This window comes from Podarcis cretensis (genome assembly GCF_951804945.1).
Source record: "Podarcis cretensis genome assembly, chromosome: 5".
NCBI lineage: Eukaryota > Metazoa > Chordata > Lepidosauria > Squamata > Lacertidae > Podarcis > Podarcis cretensis.
Window position 1 is genome coordinate 19,775,679 of NC_137174.1, and position 22,393 is coordinate 19,798,071.

The 22,393-nt window shown below is 43.9% G+C and overlaps 1 protein-coding gene and 1 long non-coding RNA gene across 2 annotated transcripts in view; one reads left to right on the forward strand and one right to left on the reverse strand.

Annotated features, from left to right (window-relative positions):
- On the forward strand, positions 1-16,428 carry PPIF (peptidylprolyl isomerase F; the record flags this gene model as incomplete). The annotated part of the gene is given in 7 exon segments (XM_079977032.1): positions 1-180; positions 183-542; positions 4,189-4,219; positions 6,232-6,320; positions 9,972-10,068; positions 11,051-11,126; positions 14,233-16,428. Coding segments are annotated over 7 exon segments (969 nt in total). The 3' UTR covers positions 14,369-16,428.
- LOC307216607 overlaps positions 4,471-22,393 on the reverse strand; it is a 27,211-nt gene continuing 9,288 nt past the window's right edge. The window contains exons 3-4 of the long non-coding RNA XR_013839212.1: positions 7,879-7,938; positions 4,471-5,143 (exon numbers count right to left, since the gene is read on the reverse strand). This is a non-coding gene — a long non-coding RNA (uncharacterized lncRNA). The remainder of the gene's footprint in view (positions 5,144-7,878; positions 7,939-22,393) is intronic.

Genomic DNA, 22,393 nt, shown 5'->3' on the forward strand with positions numbered 1-22,393 from the left:
ATGAAGCGCCGTTGCCGCCGCCTTTCACGCAGCCTTTCACGGACCCTGTGCGTCCCTCTCCCGCCTCTGGGGGCGCTGCGGAGGCCGAGGAAGCGCTTAAAAAGGGCCCGAGCCCGCCGGGTAGCTGTTCAGTTCCGGGCGCTTTTACGCACAGAGACGCACGCGCGCGCGCCTGCCCGCCCGCCTGCCTTTTGAGTGACCGCGCCGAAGTTTGGCTCCGTTTCCAGCCAGCGCAGGAGGACTGCTGCTTGGTGCCGCCTGCCTGCCTGCCTGCCCGTCCTTCCTTCCCTCCTTCCGCCGCCGCGATGTTGGCGCTCAGCTCTGCCCGCCGCCTGATGCTGCTCCTGGGGCAGCCTCAGCAGTGCCGGGCCGCCGCCGCTGCCTCCGGGGAGCAGCTGCTGCTGCTGCAGGTCTCCTCCGAGGGCGCCTGCCGCCGTGCCTGCAGCGACCACAAGCGCGACGGCGGCGACAGCGGCGACAACCCGCTGGTCTACCTGGACGTGGGAGCGGACAACCAGCCCCTCGGCCGGGTGGTGTTGGAGGTACGCGCCGCTTCCTCCTCCCTGGGCTCCTTCATCGGGGGGCGCGGGGTTGGCGCCTTCCCGCGTCCCCGAGTTGCCCTTGGAGCGTCTTGGGGGAGGGCAGCCCAACTTGTTTTATTTATTTATTGCATGGAGCTCAATGGTTCTCCTCCTCCTCCGATTTCATCCCCACGACAACCCCGTGAGGTGGGTTAGGCAGAGAGACGGTGGCTGGCCCAAGGTCACCCAGTGAACTTAATGGCTGAGTGAGGATTTGAACCCTGGTGCCCCCATATTCAATTCTCTAACCGTTATACTGTCAGGGGCTTAGCTTTGCCTGTATCAGCGTTGCTAACAGACATCGCTGTTTTGTTGTTGTGTAAGGGATCCAATGACACTTATCAAAACTCTGCAGCTTGGAAGGGAGTTCTTCTCACTTTGCAAGGAGCAGGCAAGAAAGTCACCACCTGTTGAATTTACAGTCTGCTTGTTACAATGCGGTTGTTAAATATTTTTAGGGCTGACGCCTTCTCCCTCCCCATCAGCAAAGCTCTTGCGTCTATAAAACAAACGGGGTGAAAGTTCTTTAACTCATTGTTGAATTTCTTCAGGAAAAAAATGGGGCCCCAAAGATAGCAACCTAGAGAATACACATTAAGCTTTTGTACTACTGAAGAGTGTGCAGCCTTGACTATTCATTGCTTTTTTCAAGGTGCCTTTTTTGGGATGTCTCCTTGAGCCAAGGGCACTTACTTAGAATAAATCAACCTGCTTTGTTCTAAGCAAATGGACTGTAAACATTATTTAGAAATTAAGGATTTAGTTGATGAAAATATGGGTCCTTCATCCCCTTTTGATGTATTTGTTGATGCCAATACAGTATGTATATTCCAAGATGAAAGTTAATCCCATTCCTTCTCAACAGAGTTCTCTTGAGGGAAGTTTACTTGTTGGAGGCAGAAACCGAGATATTGGCATTTCTCCAGAGAAAAGGGAATTCTGTAACATTTGACAACTACAGAGAACCCTTCTTTCCATAACCTTTGCTGTAAGAGCTTGACACACCCATAGATGGCACCTTTTGAATTTGAGATAGTAGGGAACAAACCATGTACTCATATTTGTGTCAAGACAACTTAATCAGGAATTAATTAAGTTCAGGTTTGGGCATGTGCCCTACAAATGGGAAATATATTTTTTATTAGAATTAGAATTATCTATTCTAAAGGTGATTTTTCTGGGGGAGAGAATCCCCCCCCCAAAAGGACTGCTAGTCTGAAATGAATTCCTTTGGCGAGCTTAATTTAGTGGCTTACATTGAGAGTAATAGAGAAAGTGATATCTGTGTAATAGAATTTGGGGGAGAACTGTATTGGACAGGCTAAAAGAAGTTGTTGAAGGTCTTTGGTCCCTCATGTATTGCTTGGAGACCTCAGGGTCCTTCTCTTTTCAGGATGTATAGCAATGATCCCACAGGTACACCAAAGAGAGATGCTATTTCCCCTCACTGACTTAACTCCACTTATTGTTGACAACACCTGGAGTCTTTGATTTAATATTCCAATAGGGATTATTGGACAACAAATCTTACATACACTAGAATCACGGTTGCAATGTTGGTCCTAAAGAAAATGAATAGGGGAAGCAAGTAAGATGTTTTCTTTTGGACCAAATAATCTTCAAAATATTAGGTGCAAACTGCAGGACTTGAGTGTTTGTGGGAAGCAGGAGTGAAGTTGATGTTGTACTAGCTAGGGCCATGCTTTTATCTATCCAAGTCCCCACTGATTTTTCAGACAAAGCAACCATTCCTATCTGAGTCAACGTGTTATCAGAAAAGAGGAGCCAAAATGATCAAAGGGATGGAGCAACTCCCCTATGAGGAAAGGTTGCAGGATTTGGGATTTTTTAAGTTTAGAGAAAAGGCAACAAGAGGGGATGTGATCGAAGTGTCTAAAATTATGCATGGAGAGAGTGGCTAGAGAAAAGTTTTTCTCCATCTGACATTGGAATCCATGGGCATCCAGTGTTGGGAGATTCAGGACAGATAAAAGCACATATTCATGCAGCACACGGGCTGTGGAACTCGTTTTCCCAGAGGTAGTGATGGCACCCACCTGGATGGCTTTAAAAGATTAGACAAATTAATGGACACAAGGGCTGTCAGTGGCTACTAGCCATGATGGCTGTGCTCTACCTCCACAGTCAGAGGCAGCAAGGTTCCCAAATACCAGCTGCTGAGAACCACAGGAGAGGAGAGTGCTCTTGTGCTCATGTTCTGCTCCCCAGTTTCCCTCAAGCATCTCTGGTTGACCACTGTGAGAACAGGATGTGGGATTAGAGAAGCCTTTGGCCTGGTCCAGCAGGCTCTTCTTACGTTGTATGCCCATTATACCTTTTATGATAAGGGTAGTACAAATACTGTGGTCTGGAAATGCTTGCTCATGATCTGATCACACTAAATTGTTCTAAGAATATTTATGGAGATGATAGGAAAAGACAAATAGGTGCAGCAACTTTTATCCAATTAATAATTTTTTTCTGAGATATCCTTTATAATGTCCAGGCTATCTCCAAGCCTGGTTGCACATGACAAGTCAAAATCACTTCCACGTAAACAGGAGCAGAAGCTTTTTGAGAGCCAATTCTTTTTTACTCCATAGTATCTCTGTGCCCCAAATCCGATGTTCACAAATTTGAGGTTCCCAAAAGCACAGACGTGTTGGAAATCAGGCATATGTGTTTTAAAAAATGTTAGTAGGCTACACTTGTAGGTTGCAGGTCTGAGCAGCTCACACTTGAAGTAACTGTCAGTGATCTGATTAAGCTCATATGCACACAGAGATGGTATTGTATAAAAATTAGTTCTCCTTTGTTTTTTCCATGTACCTTTCTAGAAGATGATCTTAAATGCTTGCCAAGTCATGCATATGGGAATCTCTTGGGAAGGTTATGTGGGAGAAGCATTCCATTGTAATCTTCCTACAAGCAATTACATGCAGGATCACTTCCAAGAACCATGAGTGTTAAACCCTGTGTCATTAAATTGACCTAATGACACCCTCAGGTGATTGTGAGTAGGCTCACAGACAACATCACATGATGCTAAGCAAGCAGGTCACAGGCAAGGGTGTTCAGAATAAAAAAAGTTATACATCGAGCTAGGGCTACTTCTTCTGTAATTGCAAGCATCTTTAACAACTCCTTCTCCAGTGTAATCTACAGTACTTAACTGATGTAAGGATATAATGCAGTAAAATTCCATGTTGTGAAATTTCTACGCTGTGTGTGTGTAGATCTTCACACATGGAGATTTCTTGCCCTTTGCCCTTCCTCTTCCTTTTTAGTTTCAAACTGAAACTACTGGGTATTTTTTTAAATTGTGGGCTGTTTGTAATAGGCTTTCTGAATGTGTCAGAGAATTTGGAAGTTGGTGAATGCTGGTGTAGCTCTGGTTTCTAGTAATTCTGCTGAGCTGACTAATTTTTCATAGAATCGTAGAATTATAAAGTTGCTACTTGGTGCAGGTTAGATCTTTTTGCTTTTAGCTAATACTGTGTTATTTTGTTTTGTTTTTTGAAAGAATGGATTATATATTTTATATTACATTGGATAATGTGTTTTCTCTCTCTCTCTCTCTCTCTCTCTCTTTTTCTCCTCCTAATAGCTGAAAGCTGATGTGGTGCCAAAGACTGCAGGTAGGACAATACTTTTAACAGTTCCTTATTGAATTTTCAGGGTTATGTAATGTTGGTAAGAAAATGAAGGGAAATTGAAATGCTTTTTCCGAAACAAAAATAGTGTCTTAAAGTTAGTCAACAAGGTGGTTGCAGGGAAGGCGTATAAAGGAGATTATTTTTTTTCACTTTATCTTCCCTGTTTGTAGCACAGATCCTTTCCAGGTTTGGTTTTGTGTATGACATAATCCCAACTTTTTGGAATCCTAAAATTAAGAGAATTGTTGAGTGAGCCAAGTTCATATTTTACATAAACTTGAGTTTTCACTTGAATAGTTCTGTTGATTCTATTCTGCTCCTGCCCAATGTTGGTCTTTTCATTTCTTGCTGTGTTTGCTTATCCACACTTGCCCTTTGCCCTGCTCATTCCAGGCACATGTTCTCTCTTAAAAGCTCTGTGTCCAAGTTGCTTTTGTTGTTGTTGTTCTTTTGCCCCAAACTTTCCCTGCAAAAACCAGCTCTTTTAGTATTTAGTTGGAGCAAATATCAATTCAAGTTTTCCGTGGATTACTGTTTGGATTACTGTTTGATTGAGCTCTAAAGAGAGGGTTTTCATGGGGCAAGCTCTGGAGCAAAAAAGAAGAGCGGTTGCTTGGACATGGAGCTTTAAAGGAACATTATCTGTATGAACATGCACTCACGTCCTTGTTTCATAGAAACTCATGACGTGACCAGGGCTACAATCCTATACCCACTTTTCCCGGGAGTAAACCTCATTGGACTCAGTGGGATCTAATTTCTGAGTAGACAGGTATAGGACTGTGTTTTAAATCAAGTTCAAGTAGACCTACCTGTTTAATTGAGCAACTGTAATTGTGAGCCTTAGTTTATCGTCATTCTGTGAGTCTGTGTGCCCATCATCAATTCATTGCTGTTGATTTTTAGCTGTGCAAAAATACATTAAGATGATAAGCTTGTGCAAATATTGGGCCAAATACAGCATCTTTTTATATTGGAATCCTGCACGTGCAAGAGTTTCCTGCGCACAATGGAGCGTGCTTGTGGGCTTGCCTCATTTCCCCTCTTGCAGAAGACAAAGAATCCCTAAAATGTGGCAACTATAATTTTTTCAGAGGCAAGTAAGAATTTCCAAGAAGGGTAATTACAGCCCAGCTGTATCTATTGGCAAATACATTTAAGAATAAACAACAATACTGTGGTCAAGAGCTTCATGGTATCCCTAAAATATTACCACCAAATGCACTAGGATTCTGCTGACAACTCATTGTTGTCTGCAGTCCTTCATTCTTCATGGGATGCCTTGGTCCTGACCCTTCTAGAGCTGCCTTAGTGTATGGTGCAGGAAGTATCTGTGCAACAGGGATGGAACAGGGCGCTGTGGCCATCCTTTTAGGCCTGAGTGCCAAGGTGCAGCATTGCACCCCAAAACCTGTTTTCCCCTCAGGTGGTAAGCCTGTTTCTGAGTTGGGGTCTATAGTTGGGGATTGACATGATGGAATGCATATGGAAAACTAGCGCCCTGGAGAGAAGCGTTACCTGGAATAACCTTTTCTCCCTGATTTTCTGTGTACATTCTGACATGTCAGCCTCCCACCACAACCTGAAACGGTATAGTCCAGACCTGAGTTTGCCACCTTTCCTTAGGTTCTCCATTGAAGCTGAAGCTCCATTGAAGCTTGCGAAATTGCACAGCATTGATGTCAGCTATTTGCATGCCTAAAATGTCAAGGCCCTTTTGCCCTTACAGATTTCAAGTATGCAAATCTCAGCAACCAGGAGTGGCAGGAGGAGGTTCATAGTAAATGTAGGAATCATTGCAGACACCCTGGTATAATTCCCCCCCCCCCCAAAAAAAAAATCTTTCTAAAAATCTGTTCAGAATATTGCATTGAAGCACGCTCTATTGGATGGATTGTGTTTTCATTGCTTGTATAGCTGTACAAAGTGTTTTGCCATGGTTGTCAAGCTTCCTTGTTAGTAACAGTGCTGCCTTCTCCCCTTTCCACCCTCAGAAAATTTTAGAGCGCTGTGCACTGGAGAAAAGGGCTTCGGATACAAAGGATCCACCTTTCACCGAGTGATTCCTTCTTTCATGTGCCAGGTAATTAAACTGGAGGTTTCTACTAAGCCACTTGAAGTTTTGAAAGAGCAGCTGAGGTGTCCTTTGCTGCAGCACTGGAAAGTTCTTGCATTGTATCCCTGTGTTCAGCAGCAGCAGCAGCTGTCAAGTTGCCATGTAATAATCTTGTGAATTCTCAGAAAGTCTGTATACCTGGGTGGCGGAGCTAGCATCTTACAGGAGGCAAACTGACAGCTTCTGCGAGTGAACTCTTTCAGCCAGCTGTGGAGAGTTGTCTATCTTAGGAGTTCAGCTGTATAAGAAGCAGTGGCGTAGCGTGGGTTGTCAGCACCCGGGGCAAGGCAAGTAATTTGCGCCACCTAACCCATGGATTTGCGCCCCCTAACCCGTGGATTTGCGCCCCCTAACCCTAACCCCCAGATGTTGCGCCCGGTGCGGCCGGCCCCCCCTGCACCCCTCACGCTACGCCACTGATAAGAAGGGATCCACTTTGCATGTTTGTGGATATCCTGGTTGCTAAATCATTCACAGACTACCTGAATCAAGGTCAGGATTTAATATGTAGCAGGGCAAGTCCTTTATGGCAATCTGCTGAAAGCCAGTCCCAGCAGAGAGACATGCGAATCAAAATAAAAGGGAGGTGGAAAACAGGCTGAGAGATACTTTGTCAACCACTGGCTAAACCAGGACTTGAAGGAAAATCACTGCTCAAAGTGCTGTCCTCCAGCCACCAGGCACAATCAAATAAAAGAGAGAGACGGAGCATCAGTAACAGGCATGACACCTTCATTTCCCAAGGAATGAAATGAATTACTTCCTTTTGTTTTCTGTCGTGTCCTTTCTCCAAGGACCTCTGGGTGGTGGGGCAAATAGCAATGAATTTCACTAGGGCGAAGAGGGGACTTTAAAAGCTGCAATTTACAGTGAAGTCTGGAAGCTGCGATTGGTGTAGTTAAAATTAAGTTAAATGAAGACATAGGCAGATCCCAATATTTCCCTTTCCTGTGTTTACCTCCATGATTTCTATATTCACTGGAGCCTCCACAAGCAGTTTAAGCAATGTTTGGGGATAGGGTGCTGTTTGTTAACTGCATCTCTGGTGCAGTGTTTTCTGCCGATATGTGGCATTTCAAATGCAGGAAATGGGTATATCAGAGTATTATTTCAACACTGCATCTGAAAAGACTTATACATCTAGAAAGTTGGTAGAAAATCATTGATTAATATGAATAAATAACAGGTGTTGCCCAGTTTGCTTTGGGGAAAGCCTTACGAAAACAATCCTAGTCTGTTTTACCTCCGCTAAAACAAATGGCTGTCTCACTAAAGGGGCCATTTGTTAGGAAAAGGGCTGACTGTTTGTGTGGAATTGTAATGAACTTTGGTAGGAGAAAAACCAGCAAGTATATCTTTTGTTCTTGATCTCTGACATCATAATCTTCATTAGTGTTTGCATTAATAGAATAAATATTTGAAAGAGAAATATCACAGGTGTCTTTTAACCACACCAAACCTGGAAAGAGTATACATTTTTGTAGATGAATTGCAGTTAAATTAGCTGAGTCAGCAAACTGTTTACCTTGAAGCATGTGTGAGGTGGCAGTTCCTTCTAATTTGGATGCAGATGTGTCCCAAATTTCTGTAAATAAGGCACAAAGGATTTTAATTACACCCAGAATAGTGGAAAACCTGTGAACCTCCAAATCTTCTTGGACCTTCCATCAGCCTCAGTCAGCATGGCCAATGGTTAGGGATGACAGTGGTTGCAGTTCAACAACAGGAGGAGGCAACAGTTTCCCCACTATGTATCCTAGATTTAAAGAAAGGAGACAAAGTTAAATCTGAGTATCTTCTTTGCTGTGGCCTAGAGAATTATGGTTTTTCCTCTTGCACATAGTGGGTGCATTTCAACTATTTATGTAGCCAAATGGCTTTGAATGCATTTGAGATGAAAGCCCTTAAAATAATTACATCTTGAGTAACTGGGCTTCAGATTCTTGGAAACCAAACAATCTGCAAAGAAGCAAGACTGTGTTCCTGTTCTACCCAAGCCTTAAACCTTTCTCCCCTCCTTCTTCTTTTTTTGGAATAATGTTGCCTTCTTCCACAGCTGCGTACTTTTTCTTCCTCATCTAAGGCAGCATAGGACTGACAGTGGTGCCTGGTTAGGGTTAGGGACAAATATCTAAGCTGTTCAATGATGGGCTGCAACCAAAGTGTCTATTTTTCTTGTTTGCAGGACGTGATGTTGAAGGGAAAGAGTAGTTCTTACATGCAAATAGTCTTCCTTCATAGTGTTGAAATCAGAAGGAATATTTGTCAGTAGGTGCTTGTGTCACAGTATCTATGACAAGCTTCTTCCTAACTCCTGCCTCTTATCTCCCTCCCACAGATTCTCAGGAGTAATATTTTGAGTTTATGATGTAAAGTTCTCCAAGCAGGCACCTGATCTTAAGCCTCTATTAAGATTGTGGCATTCATCTTCTAAACTCCTAGTATGAATGAATGCCTGTCATTTCATAACTAAAATGTGAAGTCACCGTGACGTAGCTAATTGGCAAAATTAGAGGTACTGAACCTTGACAATTTAAATGCTCCAAAATTATAGGGTGTGCTTTCACACTTGTTCAGGTATAACCAAGGGTGTTGATGTAATTATTTCCCAGTTCCTTCCAAGTATAACCCACTGTTAATCATTTTAGGAACCCTTTTCCCTCTAAATGAAAGTGTACTAGTTTTTCATTGGGGCATGACAGCAGCAACCTTGCGACAACAAACCAAGCATGCGATTTTTCAGTAGCAGTTTTTGATCTTTCCTGGGGTGTAAAGTTGTTGTTGTGTGATGCTCCAAAGTCCTTGTAGGTGCATTAATCTAGGCCAGCATTTCCCAATCTGTAGTACAGTTCCCATCACCCCCCAACCAGCTTGGCCAGTGGTCAGGAATGATGACAGTCAGGGCTGGATGATGTTGGATTTTCAACATCACAGTGTATCACGAGGCAGACGTCATGGTGTGGCAATAAACTGTGATGATGAAAAAAATCTGCATTGGCCCCAGCTGCCAAGGTGCTGGGTGAAACTGCCACAGCTGAGCTCCATGAGCTCCTGCCCCCAGCGGAGCCAGCCCTGAGTGCCCCTGGGAAGGGCAGGCTTTGCGCTTCCCAACTGAGCAGCCGCGATCCTGCTCATCTCATGCAAGCAGGAGCGGGGTTCGGGGCTCTCAGCTGGGGGGGAGCACTTTAACAGAGCCCCCATCCCACCGCTGCCTCTCCCTGTTGGAGCAGGTGGGAGGCAAAGGGTAGAGGTTTGCTTAGTGCAGGCATAGGCAAACTCGGCCCTCCAGGTGTTTTGGGACTACAACTCCCATCATCCCTTGCTAACAGGACCAGTGGTCAGGGATGATGGGAGTTGTAGTCCCAAAACATCTGGAGGGCTGAGTTTGCTTATGCCTGGCTTAGTGGGTCCAAGGCTGAAGTGAGATTTGAAGTGTGAATTCACCTCATTCATAGGTCATTCTCCTAACCACCCTGCGGCGCTAGCAACTCTGATGTTTAAAACCACTTTAAATACAGTATTTTGTATTGTATGTACTATCTGGCGATAAGTTAGTCAGATAGAACAGGCATATGTTGCTATGTGTATGTACTTTGACAAAACTTGTATCCTTTCCAGGGTGGCGACTTTACAAATCACAACGGAACAGGGGGCAAATCAATATACGGTAGTCGGTTTCCTGATGAAAACTTCACCCTTAAACATATTGGACCAGGTAAGCAAAGTTTCCCTTCTCATATATATATATATATATATATATATATATATATGCATGTTCCATTTGCAGAAAGGGATGGTAGAGGTAGGGCAGGCCTCCCATTGAATTTCCAAGCCTATGTTGAAGTTGTTGATCGTATGATAAGCTCATGAGCCAGAAGACTAGCTTCTGAGAATGACTAGGGCATTTCTGGGCCTCACGCCAATGTCTGAAGCAGATTATGGAAATCTGATAGATTTATTTGCATTGGTATTGTTAAGTCTCAAGTTCTAGGACAGAGCTTTTAAACAAGCATAATTAAAATGCCATATTATAGCCAGGTAGTGGTAATTTGAAACTGTTGTCACTTATTAGTTGTGTTGAAATTGACAGCCACGATTTCCCGAAAGCTCAAAACTGCATGAGTTTGTTCCTCTTGTTCAATAGCGAAAGAAAGAGATGGCACAGGGCAATATTCATATGCTCCTTTCATCCTCAGAATTACCCCATCAAAAAGTAGTAGTTAAGTTGCAGTTCTGTCTCGGATAGGCTATTCTGCCTCAGATATGCTATTCATCCTTTTAACATCTACATTGTTTAATTAGAATAGGCTATGTGTGTGGTGTTGCCATTTGCCAAGCTGAGCTTAGGATTTGTTTGTCAAAAAGCAATAGAATCAGCCGGTTTATAGACAAGTGGGAAGGGGTAACCTTGGATTCCTGGCAAAGGGGATAGAATTAATTGGTCCCTCTTGTGGAAATTCTCTCATAAACCAGAGCCAGTGTCTGATTCTTTCAGTACAATATCAGATCTTTTACTGCATCCTTACAATGACATGTTTTGTGAACTCTCGGTGGCATAGCATTCTCTTGTTTTTTCAAATGCAGGACCTAAAACAAAGAGGAGGCTTCATGCAGAAACTCCTTGAATGGCCTGTTAGGTTTTTTTGTTCTGTGTTCTTGTACAGTGAAGTTACATTGCTGTCTTGATGTTGTTGCAGGTGTTCTCTCAATGGCCAACGCTGGACCCAACACTAATGGATCTCAGTTCTTCATTTGCACAGCTAAAACTGATTGGTAAGCATTCTGCAAACACACATGTGGAAGGGCTTGCTTTTGTAACTAAGCTTTCTCAAAGCTTGGCAAATTGCACATGTTTGTGTTCCTTGCTAAGGAGCATGATGGAAGCAAATGGAATTGTATAGGTTGTGAAAATGCCCTATAGGAGCTTTATACATTATAATAAGCAGTTAAGCCATTGCTTTAGAGGGAAGTGAGAGGCAGATGAGAATCATCAACCTGAGAAGGTAGCCTGTCTAGGAGAAGGAAACTCTGATCCTAAACCTCCTCTGCTTTGTGGGATATCTTTGGGAGAAGAAAAGGCTAAGTAGCAAATCCTACATAAATCCAGAGTGGAGTCCCTAAGACAGTTGAATGGCGCCTTGTACGCTTCCTTCTGGCAACTTCTGCAGCCAAGCTGGTGCCAAATGTATTGCTCTGCTTTCCTTTGAACCACATCCGTGAGTCCAAGAGGGGGGGTTCTTGTTGTCTGGGCAGCCGAGGACCTCCAGACACACTGCCCAGGCTTGTGCCCCAGGAAAGGACACTGCTATTGCAGTGGTTTAACTTCACTCCCGGGACGCAGGAGGCGCTGTGGGTTAAAGCCTCAGCGCCTAGGACTTGCCGATCGAAAGGTCGGCGGTTCGAATCCCTGCGGCGGGGTGCGCTCCCGCTGCTCGGTCCCAGCGCCTGCCAACCTAGCAGTTCGAAAGCACCTCCGGGTGCAAGTAGATAAATAGGGACCGCTTACCAGCGGGAAGGTAAACGGCGTTTCCGTGTGCGGCTCTGGCTCGCCAGATGCAGCTTTGTCACGCTGGCCACGTGACCCGGAAGTGTCTCCGGACAGCGCTGGCCCCTGGCCTCTTAAGTGAGATGGGCGCACAACCCCAGAGTCTGTCAAGACTGGCCCGTACGGGCAGGGGTACCTTTACCTATACCTTTAACTTCACTCCCAGCAACACACTCAATTATTTCTCAAGACAGACTGATGCCAACAACAACGAAAGCTGTTGCACTGGCTCTGGCTAATTTCCATTTAGAAGTGAGCTGTGCTCCTCCTCAAGTGCTTCCTGTAAGCTCTGGTTTTAAATTAGAATACCTTAAACAGTACAGGATTAGATTTTTTTAAATGTAAAGTAGAACTCTTCTGTTAATTGTGAATAATGGTCCCATTCAGAAAGAGGGCGATGCCATGTTATGCAAAAGCAGATGAGGAAAAGCAGCCATAAAAAGCCAGTATAAAAGCTACAAAGGAGACGTGTGGGTTAGAAAACATTCACCCAACCCCTAGAAAGCTCCATTTTTGCCTATAAACGTTTTGGTGCACCTGTAATAGGAATAGCAAATATATACTTGTATAGCCACATACTGAGAAGAGTCAGATAGGTACAAGCCTCAACACTGTTATTTAATTCTGCCAAAGCATAGACAGCATTGCTATCTCCCATATGTAACTTTTCTACATGCCTAATGCATATTTGGAGGAAAACGGGCAGAGCACTGCATCACGTTTTCCTGCCTGCTAGTCAAACAATGAGCACAAAGTGACTCCCATTGTCACATGTGGTGAATCAACGCAACATGCAAGTCAGAGAGTGCTAGAGGGCTAGAGTGACTTTGACTAACACATAATGAGTATATTAGAATGAAAATGCCTTGAGTTGCTTGCTGGCATTTGGTAGCTTTAGCACATGTCAGGTTCTGAGCCTTAACTGTTTGGTTGATTAGGCTAAACACTATATTTGGGATTTGACAGGAGACCTCTGGTATTTTACCTGCTCTCCTAAGGGCTGGGTCAAATAACTTTGAACTGAATATGCAGACTTTAAATCATGTCTCACACTATCCATCAGCCTGTGTCCGTGCAAAAAACGTTTGTGTAGAAGCCCAGTGCCCTCTGAAGGAGCGTCTCCTCCCCCATTGTTCTGCCCGGACACTGAGGTCCAGCTCTGAGGGCCTTCTGGTGGTTCCCTCACTGCGAGAGGCCAAGTTACAGGGAACCAGGCAGAGGGCCTTCTCGGTAGTGGCGCCCGCCCTGTGGAACGCCCTCCCATCAGATGTCAAAGCGATAAACAACTACCTGACATTCAGAAGACATCTGAAGGCAGCCCTGTTCAGGGAAGTTTTTAATATGTGACATTTTAGTGCACTTTTCATCTTTGTTGGAAGCTGCCCAGAGTGGCTGGGGAAACCCAGCCAGATAGGCGGGGTACAAATAATAAATTATTATTATTATTATTATTATTATTATTATTATTATTATTCTCACGGCCCAGTTCTCACAGAACATTCTAGAGTTAAATCTACCTTGTCCAGAGTTCTGTGATGCTCCAGCCTATCCACTGCCACTTTAAATTTAGTTTTGAAATAGTACATCTCTCCAAAGAAATGTATTCAGGGGGGAAAGCATGTCGTCTTTCCTAGCCCACCCAATTTTAAGCCTTTGACTGAGAGTGTCTGGGTATCTTTTAGTCTGAGAAAAGTCTTGCACCACCACCCCAGAAAGAAGTGGAGTAGAGCTTCACAAAGATTGTTGGATCGGAAGCTGAGATAGAGCCCATTTGGACTACACTGAACTCAGAACTGTTGAACTCTCTGAGTGCTGCACCAGTAGGGTTGAGCTACAGGTTGTCCACACACCCATCTGCTCAGAAATGCCGTCTCTAGGCACAAGAGCCCTGACAGAGGCATATCTGTCAATTTTTATGCCACATCAAAACAGTGTCAAAATCACTTCAAGCTTATGGTTTGTAATTCCAGCTTGCTTAGATCCGGGTTTCCCAAACTTGGGTCTCCAGCTGTTTTTGGACTACAATTCCCATCATCCCTGATCACTGCTCCTGTTAGCTAGGGATGATGGGAGTTGTAGTCCAAAAACAGCTGGAGACCCAAGTTTGGGAATCCCTGGATTAGATGTTAACAGCGGTGGCTTCTCAATGCCAAGCTGATTGCTAAGCTTCCTCCTGGTTTGGTGTGATTTTTTTTTTAAGTTTCTGGCATGGAATAAAACCTTTTCAGTACGAAGAAAATTATCCCGTGTTTCAAGTCAACTCATTCTAGATTCCTTCCCATTCATACTGCTATTTTCTTTTGCCGTTGCACATTATTTTTGTTTTTATTGCAGGCTGGATGGGAAACATGTTGTGTTTGGCCACGTGAAGGAAGGGATGGAGATTGTGAAAAAAATCGAGAGCCTTGGCTCCAAAAGCGGGAAGCCTTCAAAGAAGATTGTCATCACTGACTGTGGCGAGCTGAAATAAGTCAAGATGTGGGAGCCTCTGGCAAATCACTGATGCAAAAAAAGGAATCTGCGTGAATTATTACTTGCACATTTCTCATCTGGATAAGACTTTGTACTGATAAGGATACTAACTCCTTGCTGAGCCATGGTCAAGGACAATAGAAGTATATGAAGAATTTCAGTTTGGAAAATTCGTTTGATCTCACATGACCATATTCTGGTTTTTTTGTTTTGTTTTTAAATTGTACTACTTTTTATTTAAGTGTTACACTGAAGGTTCTCTTTAGTGCTTTATAATGGAAAATACAAGAACAATGGCTGCTAGCAAAGATCTGCTAAAAATTCTCTGAAGTAGCTTATAATCTGAGCTGGGAATCTTATAAGATTCTTAGTTAGAGTGGGGAGTAACTAAGTTTCTTACAATTTAAAGATTATCCTGTGGTCTGGTTGAACTTGAACTCTCCTATTTCAAATGAATGTATTAATTAATGTATGATCTCCAGCATCTGTGGAACAGCCGTCAGAATATGGGTAGCTAAATGATTAACTGATGTGACTTAGGAGTTCAGCTGATTGATCAAGGTAACTTAATGAACAGTACTCTCTCCCCTCCCCTTACTGAGAAAGGTGCTAAAGATCCATTTTATGCAAGGGTACACCAGTACTTGAAGTACATGGAAATGGTGGATTTCCTACTTCTAAATTTCTTCCAGTCTTAGACCATCTAGAACTTTTAACAAAGGGCAGAATTAACTAATAACTACTTTGACTGCTTAGAATGTAATGCTTGTGACATGCTACTGTTAGGATTTGAATCTGGGAGCATGTTACCAGATCAGCCAGACATTCTGAAAGGAACCAGCCATACCTACATGACATGCAACTGTAAACTTTTTAAATGGAGCATGGGAAGGCCTTTCTTATAATGATTTATTATTGTTATTATTTAGTCTTTCTCTACTGTGACGGATCCACTGTGAAAGCATCTCACTGTGTTCCAAATATAGTAGGTCTGATTTATGTAAGAGCTGGTATTAAATACGATTTTTCTGTGCTTTGACTTAAAACCAGAGTAAGTAGCTGAGAGAGGCTATGGAGATTGATAGAATCACGCAAGGAGGGAAAAGTTGAAGCAGTGGATTATTTTTCCCACTTGCTTCAGTCTCCACTTGAGTTACAGGAATGGAAGGTTCAGCTGAAGCAAGCTGAATTTAGGAAGAAATACTGAAACGATAAGGAGGCCCTTTGGCCCATATTCTGGATATATCTACACTAACACCATTTTAAATCATAAGTCTCCCTTACCGCACCATCAAATAATTCTTAATGTTGGATGAGTGTTTCTCATCCCCATCACAGATCCTACAAATTCCCATGGTACCCTGTGGGAAGGGGGGATGTTAAACAAATTTCTGTGGTGTAGGTATATCCTGAATCACAGGAAAAGTGACCCACATAATTGGTAGCATTGTTGCTTTCTCTCAGGTGTGTTCAAAATTCACTGCAGGCCAGCAGTGATGAACTTTTGAGCACAGGTACAGAGCAAGGAAGGATGGCTGAAACATCCTGAGATTCCCTGGGCTTGCACATGACTCTGAAATGGCCTGTTGAAACAAGCAGATAAGTGTGTTCTTGGAGCTGGCTCCTGCTTGTGGATAGCACATGGCTTCTGTTGAGGGGGAAATGAAACGGGGAACCTCGCATGGCTCTTTTTAACCAGACCTACCTTTTTAATTTTTAAGTACGTTATAGTGAATGGCTATTGGGAGCTGAATCTGAGCAATTGGTAAAGTAAATATATAAAATGTGAATACCCTTCTATGATGTGAGTGGTTTTTCCCATAGTAGGTAGTATCACTGCAGGTTGAAAATACTATTTGCACTAGGCTCGTGCATGCAGTGAAAGGTTAATTTAAAAACAAATAGGATACCTCCGGTCAATTGTTCTTGCATTCTTTGAAGTATATTTGAAATGCTAGCAATCTTAACTTGTTTGGCTTAGGTCGAGTATCAATAACGTATTTTTGTTACATGTTCGTTTTTGTATGTGTAAGGTCATTAAATACCTTTTTGTAAAAAGTGATGGTCAGTTTCTTTTCAAAGTACAAAGACAAAAATAGCTTGAGAAGAGGTACAAGAGCAGTTGCTTATACTAGGTTTATTGCCATTGTCCTGCTTTCCAAATACTGGCCACATATTGCAGGTCACCAGCACAAAGCCTTCATAAGTCCATCTTTGTAGCTGTTGTTGACGTACAAAATCGGGATTGGTGAACCTGTGCCCTCCATGTTGTTGGACTATAGCAGGCACCCCCAACCTGTGGCACTCCAGATGTTTTGGCCTACAACTCCCATGATCCCTAGCTAACAGAACCAGTGGTCAGGGATGATGGGAATTGTAGTCCAAAACATCTGGAGGGCCGAAGGTTGGGGGTGCCTGGACTATAGCTAACATCATCCCAGACCATTAGCCATGTTGACTGGAGCTGGTGGGAGTTGGTCCAACAAACTGTTACAGCAGCCTGCCTTAACTTGTGGGTCCCCAGATGGTGTTGAACTACAACTCCCATCACCCCTAGCTAGCAAGGCCAGAGCTCAGGGATGATGGGAGTTGTAGTCCAACAACATCTGGGGACGCACAGGGTGAGAACCGCTGTATTAGAGGATCACAGGCTAGCCACCCCTATGGCAGCCATTGCTGTTTCTTCCCTTCACTTGTTGGAAGATTGCCTGAGTTTCTGTGACGTGCTGCTGTTTCAGAGCCATATGATATAAAAGCACTTATTTGTTTTAGGTGGTGCTGCAATTAGCTAGACACACCACCCCTTTGGGAATGTAAATGTCTTTTGATGATCCAAACCTCAAATCTGATTAAACCTGTAATGCTGCCTTCCTGGGTTGGGTGACTGACTATGGGCTCTTAGTCACCCATTCATTTCTATGACAGATTTCATCACCTCTCTCCTGGTTCCTGCTTAAGCAAGTCAGCTGTGAGACGCTGCACTCAGAGGAAATGGTCTGGGTTGGTTTAGCAAAGTGCTACTTCATGAAGGCACGCTCTGTAGCAGAGGGTCCTTCTCTACACCCCCCCCCCAAAAAATAGGTGATTGTTCATATAAAAAAGTCAAGACATGCTTGTCAGTTGTGAATATTTTGGAGTTGGGCTTTGAAGAGCCTAGGCCATTACTACAGCTGTGTCAGGTCAACCAGCTGAGAGCCTGACCACAGGAGTGGATCCATTCCTGACTCACAAAGGTGACCTACATTACTTCGACTATGTAGCATTATGTTTCTAAAGCCCCATCTGTAGAAATGGACAAGTTAACTAGCTTGGATAAAAGTAAGCATTTGGTATGTTGAAATTTTGTGCCATTTTATGGAATATTAGAATTATTTTAATGTTGGGTTATAGGATGGGAGTTTGTCCTTGCATAATTATAAAAAAATGCTGCCCTTCTTCATTATTTCAGAGACTTTGTTGTTTAGTTCACCCTTACAAATAAGCTATGGGACGTGGGTGGTGCTGTGGGTAAAACCTCAGCACCTAGGGCTTGCCGATCGCATGGTCGAATCCCTGTGGCGGGGTGAGCTCCCGTCTTTCGGTCCCAGCTCCTGCCCACCTAGCAGTTCGAAAGCACCCCTAAGTGCAAGTAGATAAATAGGTACCGCTTTCTAGCAGGAATGTAAACGGCATTTCCGTGTGCTGTGCTGGTGCCGGCTCGCCAGAGCAGCTTCGTCACGCTGGCCACGTGACCCGGAAGTGTCTCCGGACAGCGCTGGCCCCCGGCCTCTTAAGTGAGATGGGCACACAACCCTAGAGTCGGACACGGGCAGGGGTACCTTTACCTTTACCTTTTACAAATAAGCTAGAAGTTTTGATACAGGGGAGAGGCTAAAGGAGTAGCCAAAGTTTCGCCCTGTATTCCTATACAGATTGCAGGTTAGTTTGTTACATGAATTAATGCTTGGTTAATGGTGCTGATTGGTAGCCATCATTAAATATAAAGTCAGGGCAAGGGATTATGACTACAGTGGTATCGCAGGTTAAGTACTTAATTCTTTCCGGAGGTCCGTTCTTAACCTGAAACTGCTCTTAACCTGAAACACCACTTTAGCTAATGGGGCCTCCTGCTGTCGCCGCGCCGCCGGAGCACAATTTCTGTTCCCATCCTGAAGCAAAGTTCTTAACCTGAAGCACTATTTCTGGGTTAGCGGAGTCTGTAACCTGAAGCGTATGTAACCTGAGGTACCACTGTATTGGTGTGAACTGAGTGGCTCTTTGGATGTTTACTGATGGATGGATGGATGGATGGATGGAAAGGAAGCACAATAACCTCTGTCATTTCACATCACTGCCCCCCACCAAGTTTGCTACTACTGCCCAGAAAGAGCCCAGAGCTACAGATTACGCTGCTGGGTGAAAAGACCAAAACACCAGCTGCTATCAGGCCCTTGTTGCCAGGTAGCACACTGCCAAGAGGGTGTTTCCATCTCCATGGACACCCTGGAACCTTCCATAGACCTGCAATTAGTTCAGTCCTACATAGTATGCATGGGGTTTCAGACTCAGAAGGGATCAAAACAGGGCGTGCCAAAGTGTTTAGAATTATGTGCATTTCGAACAATGATTTCAAGGAGTAGTACCTACATGATGTTCAGTATCCTCAGCCTGAATTCCTATTAAAGCCTTTATTTTTATATTATTATTATTATTATTAATTGAATTTATATACCGTCCTATACCCAGAGGTCTCAGGGCGGATCACATAAAAAGACCACAGCATATAAAATTAAAATAAAAGCAATAACCCAATAATAATCCCCCCCAAAAGAGCCACATTTTAAAAGCGTATGGGATGTGGATCAGGTCAACTAAAGGCCTGGTTTATCCTGCAGATGTTGGACTACAGCTGAGAGCCTGACCACAACATCTGTTATCCCTGGCCATTCTGGCAGTGGCTGATGGAAGTAGGGGTCCAACATCTGGAGGCACCAAGTTAACCATCTCTGCTGTACTGAAATGGGCAGACAGATACTGCCCATCCTAGACTATTTACATGTTGGCAGCTTAAAAGGCTGCAAGGTTGTTTTCTCCTGCACTGTTGCAACTCACATTTGCATGTTGCTGTCCACACCAGAGCAAGGGTGGGGATAGCTTCACCTGATGTACATTGCCTGTTTGGCTTTCCCACCAGACTTCTCCCATTCAATAAGTTATTGTCTGCACATGTGCAATGACTTTCCAATGTGCACACCTCAGCTTAATTGCAAAGGGAATGTGGCTTATGTTTTCAGATTGGATGGAAAAGGACGCATTTTTCCTTGAACATGCACAACAGCAGTACAGTGGTGCCCCGCAAGACAAACGCCTCGCAAGACGGAAAACCCGCTAGACGAAAGGGTTTTCCGTTTTGGAGGCGCTTCGCAAAACGAATTTCCCTATGGGCTTGCTTCGCAAGACGAAAATGTCTTGCGAGTTCCTGCGGGTTTTTCCCCCTCCCCACCTTTTCCTAAGCCGTTAAGCCGCTTATCAGCTAATCCGCTGATAAGCCGCTTAACAGCTGATCGCTAAAAGCAGCTAAAGTGCTAATAGCGCTAATCCGCTAAACTGTCAATGGGCTTGCTTTGCAAGACGAAAAAACCGCTATACGAAGAGCCTCACGGAACGGATTAATTTCGTCTTGCGAGGCACCACTGTATTAAGAAATTACTGGATAGATAAGGATTGTGACTAATGTCATGCGCAGACTGCTTCAAACCCTCTGGTAGTGCGCAAGTGCAATTGGTAATGTGTACACAGGCCCAAGCCTCCTTATATCAGCAGGTGGCGCCAAAGGATCAGCCACTGTCAAACAGCTGCTGGAACATGGCTTGCCCTTTCAGAGCATAGCAATTTGCAAAGAAACATGCAGAACTGGAACAGAGGAGTAGGTAATCCTTTTGGAATCTTGTCCTCCTGAAGTGATTTCCCTCCGCAAATGAATCACTTATCAGCTTGATTCTGCTCTTCTGCTTATACCCTAAGTATTTAGTTGAAGGGTTGTAGTACAAGACAGAATGATTGACTTACATAACTCTGTAGCCAATCTTGAATTCTCGTAACATGAGGCAGTGCCAGCAACTTAGTCACAAATGGATTGGTTGGGTGTTAATGTGGGTGTAATTGGGAATACAGCTGTCAGTAACCTAATCCCAAGGTCTTGGTAAGCAAAGTTTTACCAAGCATTCCTTTCAAGCAACATTTATCTTAATATTTTGTATGTTTATCAAATGTCTCTGTTTAGTGATACAGCTGGGCCGTGCATAGAAGTCTTACTAAATTCAGTGGGCTTACAACCAGAAATAAGTATGCACATAAGATTGCCTAAGGAAAAATGCAATATTTTATAGCTCAGTCCTTAACCATGTCTACTCAGAAGTAATTCAATTGAATCAGGCTTACTTTCAGGGGGACAGGCTTGCAGTTTAAAAATTTTTATTCACCACTTAAAAACACTGGTTAGAGAATTATATATAAATAAATAGGTATCTCTATGTATCAGGCTGATCTTAAAAGCCTAGAAACAGGGCCAGTAAAATAGGGGCAATCCTACAAAGGCTAGCCCATTCCGCATGGGCGTAGCCAGGTTTTTTGTTAAGAAGAGCAGGCCTTGGGGGGGGGCAGAACCTCAGTTTTCTATGTATTCTTACTGGTTTTTATTGATTTGGGGGACAGCTGGATCAATCAATATTATTAATAATAACTAAATTTCTATACCACCTTTCATCCAAAGATCACAGGACAATTTATGATATATATAAATATAAAAAACTTACCATAATAACAAAAAAAAACCCAATAACCTCTCCCACACAAATATGAAATGTAACTGGATGTGTTTGAATGACTGCAATTCTCTGATACACAACTAGATCCATTATGATATAGAACATTCTATTAAACATTCCTAAGGTGCTGTTTGCTTTTTAATGAAATTATTATGGGCAATTGTTATGAGCAGTTTTACTAATGCACTCTGCATCAAGCTCCGAAGCGTGGCAGGGAGTTATAATGTATAATAATGCAGTGCATGGCAGGCAGAGAAGAACATGAGAGTGCATAGACTTGAGCTTCAATTCTTGGTTTAGAAATTGGGAAGTTGAGTTGCCCCTGTTGGGTTTTGGAACAATGAACACATTCATCAGAAAACCTCAGCCATGCATGTGAGCTTCTCCAGGTCAGAACCACTGGCTAGTTTTGGAGCAGGTTAGCAGTCAATTACAGAGGCCAGAATAGGAGGCTCAAGAGAGGCAACAGAGGAGAATGCTTAGGGAGACTTAGGAGAAACAGCCAAGGGCAGCTGCTGCTGCTGCTATCCACCAGCATCTGCTGCCTGGGGTGGTTGCCTCACTTTGTCAAACAGTAGGGCCAGCTCTATGTAGGGGGTAAGGTTTGTGTGGAACTTTTTTTTAATGCAGGTTTCCCCACCTGCAGCAGGTACAGGACAGGAACCATTTTACTACTTGATTCTACTCAATATATGTGCTGATTCTCAAATGCTGCTTTGATTTCAGAGCTTACCTGCTCTTTGTTCATACAGTGCAATCACTGTGTTTCCAGTAAAGGTAAAGGTAAAGGTACCCCTGCCCGTACGGGCCAGTCTTGACAGACTCTGGGGTTGTGCACCCATCTCACTTAAGAGGCCGGGGGCCAGCGCTGTCCGGAGACACTTCCGGGTCACGTGGCCAGCGTGACATCGCTGCTCTGGCGAGCCAGAGCCGCACACAGAAACGCCGTTTACCTTCCCGCTGGTAAGCGGTCCCTATTTGTCTACTTGCACCCGGAGGTGCTTTCGAACTGCTAGGTTGGCAGGCGCTGGGACCGAGCAGCGGGAGCGCACCCCGCCGCAGGGATTCGAACCGCCGACCTTTCGATCGGCAAGTCCTAGGCGCTGAGGCTTTAACCCACAGCGCCACCTGCGTTTCCAGTACATGTTTTTAAAACCCACGTTCACATGACGTTATCAAAAAATGAATATTTATATGTACTTTGATACGAAATACTG